Source organism: Erythrolamprus reginae, chromosome Z (assembly GCF_031021105.1).
Source record: "Erythrolamprus reginae isolate rEryReg1 chromosome Z, rEryReg1.hap1, whole genome shotgun sequence".
Classification (NCBI taxonomy): domain Eukaryota; kingdom Metazoa; phylum Chordata; class Lepidosauria; order Squamata; family Dipsadidae; genus Erythrolamprus; species Erythrolamprus reginae.
Window position 1 is genome coordinate 38,774,440 of NC_091963.1, and position 5,649 is coordinate 38,780,088.

A 5,649-nucleotide genomic window follows, 5' to 3' on the forward strand; every position below is an offset into this window, starting at 1 on the left:
GAGGGGAGAACCTGGAGCCAGACTTCGGCTTCACTGATCTTTTCCCATTCTCTCGAAAACAGGACGGGAGGCAACTCCCTTTCTGTTTGAAGGAGTAAGTGGGACAGGCGCTGCAGCACATTCCGTTCTCAACAGCTGTGAATGGAAAAAAAGCGGCGGGAGAAGGTTGGGGGGAAGGGAGCAGGCCAGCCCCGGGGCGGTAACGTCCAACTTCCTCCTGCCTTCACGCGCTTCAGCTTGACCAATGAGGTTCAAATAGATTGGGCAATCAGATTGATGGGTGGCTGTTGGAGCCAGTAACTGAAAAGGAATAGCAGAGCCTGCAGAGTGGTTTTCCTACTTTGCCGCCCAATTGCTTCCTCGGAAAGGCCGCCTTGATCCAATGGCGAGCGGAGCGTGAACGAAGGGGTGGGAAGGATGATGGGTTGGGTGAAACTGTAAGGAGGTGCGGCCCGACCAGAAGCACAGGCGGGTTTTGCTGCAGCGTTGGAAGGTGGTTTCTCGGAGCCTCCGGCGAAGCGGCGGCGAGACTTTAGCTGACCAGCGGATGGGGATTTTCTGCATTCGTGGCTTGCTTTTTCTGCCCTGCGCTCGTTGTGTGGTCTGACCCTGCGCTCGTCTGCTTGCCGGGGAAGCAGGATCGTCGCTAGGAGCCTGGGACAGGCGACGAAGCCTTGCGGCGGCGGCGGCAGCGGCAGCGGGCGACTGGTGCCCTCTGCTCGCCGCGAGCCCCTCCCCTGCGATGGGGAATGGCTTGTCGGAGCAGACGCCGATCCTGTCGAGCCTTCCTTCCTTCCAGTGCTTCCACATCGTGATCTTGGGGCTGGACTGTGCCGGCAAGACCACCGTCCTCTATCGGTTGCAGTTCAACGAATTCGTCAACACTGTGCCCACTAAAGGTTTCAACACGGAGAAAATCAAGGTGACGCTGGGAAACCACAAGACCGTCACTTTTCACTTCTGGGACGTCGGAGGCCAGGAGAAACTGCGGCCGCTTTGGAAGTCCTACACCCGCTGCACGGACGGCATCATCTTCGTGGTGGATTCCGTGGATGTGGAAAGAATGGAAGAAGCGAAAACGGAACTTCACAAAATCACACGGATTTCCGAGAACCAGGGAGTGCCTGTGCTCATTGTGGCCAACAAGCAGGACTTGAGACATTCACTGTCCCTTTCGGAGGTGGAAAAGATGTTGGCAACCAGCGAGCTGACCTCTTCCACTCCCTGGCATCTGCAGCCCACTTGTGCTATAATAGGAGACGGTCTTAAAGAAGGACTGGAGAAACTGCATGACATGATAATTAAACGAAGGAAAATGTTGAGGCAACAGAAGAAGAAAAGATGAGCTGCTGTGACTGTGTGGGTGAATTCTCTCTTGATATTTGACAAAAAAAAAGTCAACTGCACCAGATTTGCTCATTTGGATCTTGTACAGATTGATTAAACATGTAGCCTGGTGGGAAGTTTTGCAGACAGATGGTTTTATGATTTTCCTATATGTATTTGGGCACTACTACTTTAAAAAAATGCAGCTCCCTTGTTACATAGTATAAAAGGTTTAGGAAACAGATGGGTGGGTAAATGTAATCTGGATATCTAAATAACCAAATAAACATGAAGAGTGGTTTGCTTGATGGTATAGTCATGTCTGAGAGTGCCTTTGCAGGTAAATTCCATTCAAGGCATTAGTTTTTCACCTACTGCTTGTGTCAGTAGGATTTTTAGATAAATACAGTATACAGTTTTAAAATAATGTCTAGACAACCAGTATTTAAGAGGCTGTGAATGTGAAAGATTGGTTGAATAGTATATGCTTTTCACTGGTTTCTCTGAAAGTACTACTTGGAACTCAAATGATTTGAACTACTACTATTGTGGTAGTCATGTTATTTGCAGCTTGATAGAAAAAAATATGGACTATGTAAGAGTATTGATGAGTTTCCTGATAATATAGCATGTCTTGGTGTGTAGGAGTTATTTAGAAATAGCTGTGCATCTTTAAAAGCAGTGGTAATCAGATTTGGACCATGTTTATTTGTTCCAAGAAGACATGTTTTAGACAAAACCCCCAAATAATTAGACAAATGTAAACTATTATCATAAGGAGTTTCAGGATTCTTATAGTGCAATATTACCTTTAGATTAAATTGATGGCAATAAAATTTGATCGTGGCTCATTGTAAGTCAAACTAATATCAGCAAAGCTACATGTCCTTTGTGCCCAATATTGTTGAAATGTACTGCCAGGTTTATGTAAGAATTTTTTTTTTTTGTAGTACTAGGAATGTACTGAATCATTATTCACTTGAAAACTTTGACACTGTGGAAAACAAGAATTTAAAGGTGACATGTCTGCTCTAATTATGCTTTAAGCTTTTCTTGTTTACAGTCATGCAAACAGTGTTTGAGTGGGGATGGCATATAATATTGAAACATTTCTTAATGGTACAATTTTTTTTCCAAAAAAATCAGTTGGTATGGGTAGCAGGTCAAAGGGCTAAAGTAAAGCCTGTATTACTCTACTGGTGCTGTGAGAAATTATAATTCCAATACTAAATGAACTTGAAAGGAACATAGATTTGTCCTTCCTTCTGCACAATCAACAAAGTTAGTATAATTTTATTGATCAGATTTAGGGAGGGTTAACTATTGTTCTGACTGTTAAGAAATAAACTTCTGTAAAATCAAATTTTATAGCCAGAAACTGGTTAGAAGGTAACCAAAAATGCACTTTAGTATTTTCCAATACTGAAAGTGTAAGCTTTTTTTAAAAAAAGAAAAAAAATCCTGATCCTTTTCAAAAGAATTGAAGTAGCTTCTAATGGAGCTTTTGTATGGTGGTTATATGTATCTGCACTAGTGACATTAAAAGTCACTTAATGTCTATATTTATAGAAATGTAGATAACTTCTTAAACCTCAATAAACTCAATTCCAAGTAATTCATTAAAACATAAGTTGAACACATTTTATTATATTGATTTTGCTTTTTATTATGATTGCATGAAACCGAACTCTTCATATGACATTTGTAAAATGTGACAATGTTTTAAAAATCACTGGTATTTCATTAAAATTTTAATGACAATTTGCATTATGTTTTGTCTGTTTATAACAATGAAATATAATCGTTGATACAATTTCTTGTCTCAGTTTTGTGATTCTAGTGTCTGATAAGCTTTAGTACACAATAGATGTTTTCACTAAGTTGTAGAGTAATTTAGCTGTTTTAAAGGTGTGGCACATTTCTCTATAATCTTATCTTACATATGTTCTTCATTTCTTCCCTTGAAATCTATGGTCATCCATTCAATTGAACACAAAATTTAAGGGGATATCTCTAAAAATAATCCAATACAACTTGACAATGTATTTCCAGTAATACCTGGAAGTATTACTTATGCAATTATTATATTTATGAACAGTGGTGGTTTGTTTCTATTCTGAGAGCATCCTTTAATTAAATTCTTGTATTTTATGACATAAAATCATTTTAAAGTCCTAGTACTTTCTGGCTGCAAAGATTGATAACTTGTTTAAAGCAATTACATTTTTGCTGTTTGCAGACTGAATTGTCAATGGAACTGATAGAGCCAGATGTGTTTTTAACCCTCTGGTAAAAATATGCCCACCTAAAACTAAACATTTGAATTCTAGGGTAAGTTGTTTTGCAGTTTTATTTCCCTCACCCATATAAAATAAAAGGAAAGAAATGTTTCCTATCCCCAAGGAAAGAGGTGTGGATTGACATTTTTCATTATTTTTTATTCTACCACATCCCTAGTATTGTTCATCCTTGTTGATAAGGTAGGTATCTCTAAAGAGCATGTCTAGATGTATGTCTGGGCTTTTACTAGGTATTTATTGAGATGAATCAAAATCTAGGGGAAGTTGTAGGAAAAATATTTCCTTACAAATATTCTAAGACTGATGTGTATTAATATGAATCATTGTACAGTGTATATATTACTTGCATAGGTTGACAATATTTAATGGGTCTATCTAAGTTACAGTTTTGGAGGTGAGGTCATGTTTCTTAAAATGTCAGCATTTCATTTATGTATTTCACTAAATTCTGTTTTTATACATGTGCAGCTATTTTGAATATTCTATAGTTGGATGAATTAAAAATCATGCCTGTTCCCTATTTTCACTAGGGAATAAAATACATCACAGATTATAGCTGTGTTTTGCACTGGTAATGTTTTAGAAATTGCTGTGAGGAGTGGGGGTGGCAATTGGTTCTGGGCCATTAAATATTTAAACAATTATATTTTCTCATTCTAATCTGATAAAATAATGCCAAGGAGTTCAGTCAAACATAATCTACACAAAGTGTTAATGGAAGGGAGTGACTGGCTATTATTTATTTCCTTATTATTTTTCTTTTGAAGAGAGGTGCACATTCATGCAAATTTTACAATTAAATGCCATAGTTTGAAGAATGAATAAAAATGGGGAGAAATTAATTACCTTTTTATTGTGGCACAATTCTTGATATCCAGTTTGTTCAACCATCGGCATGTTGAAGTTTTCTTTTTTGGAGGAAAGTGAAACTGGTGCAAGATTTTTGAGACTTGCACAACAATCTGCTAATCCTTTAGAAGCAATGTTCCAATGAGCCTACCAAAGGCTGGCTATGCTTGGCAGCATATAAATACTTCAAACAAAAACATTTTTCTTTAAAACTATTATAAAAAGTATTAGAAAGTAGCAATTATACACATTCAGAATCTAAATGAGTATAAATATTTGCTGAAATTATTTCGCCAGCCTACGCTAGTCAAGAAAAATCCTGCATGGCAGGTTATTTGAGAGGCTGTGAAAAGGCATTTTAGATATAAGGATTTCTAAATATATCCCACTGTTGCTGAGATCAGATGAGCATTGTTATCCAGTTTTCAAAGCTTTGCTGGCCCAGCTTCAGGACTTTTTGAGAAAGCATCTCACTGCAAAATGTAACAAGGCTGTGTTCATTCTGTGGTATATGTAAACAGAATCACAGAGGTAGAAACCAGAAAACACTTGTACTATAGGGCTTTTGTATTTCCATAATGTATGACTGTAACTTGTTGCTTATATCCTAAGATTTTTATTAATATTGCTTCTTCATTGCTTATTTGACCCCTATGACAATCATTAAGTGTTGTACCACATGATTCTTGACAAATGTATATTTTATTTTATGTACGCTGTGAGCATATGCACCAAGACAAATTCCTTGTGTATCCAATCACACTTGGCCAATAAAAATTCTATTCTACTCATAGAGTAGGGATTATTGCTCAAGTTGCCTATAAAAGCAATATATCGCTATTATCTTGGAAATGCAAGTTGGTCTTGCATTTAAAAATTGAATAGACTTTAGATGAATGTATCTATGAGTACTGTTACCTCATTGTTTATTAATCTGAGTTACATCCCCAACTTACTGTTTTTCTATAATGGTAGTAGTACTGTATCTTGTTCATTAATAATTCATTCTTGCAAAGGCAAAAGACTCAACATTCTGAAAAAAAATGTGTATTAACATGATTAGGCCACCCATCCCATTCCGCCCTCCTTTAAAAAGGATGGGCCCTGAATTTTTTATCTAATAGGTCTCCATGCTTTTATCAGTAGCAACACAGCCTTCATGACTTGCTCAGTT

General features: G+C 37.8%; 1 protein-coding gene across 1 annotated transcript; it reads left to right on the plus strand.

Annotated features, from left to right (window-relative positions):
- The first annotated feature begins 302 nt into the window (after positions 1 to 302).
- ARL4A (ARF like GTPase 4A) lies at positions 303 to 3,087 on the plus strand. The gene has a single exon (XM_070729138.1). It carries the CDS (start codon positions 743 to 745, stop codon positions 1,343 to 1,345), a length of 603 nt encoding a protein of 200 aa, XP_070585239.1. The 5' UTR covers positions 303 to 742; the 3' UTR covers positions 1,346 to 3,087.
- Positions 3,088 to 5,649: the final 2,562 nt, after the last annotated feature.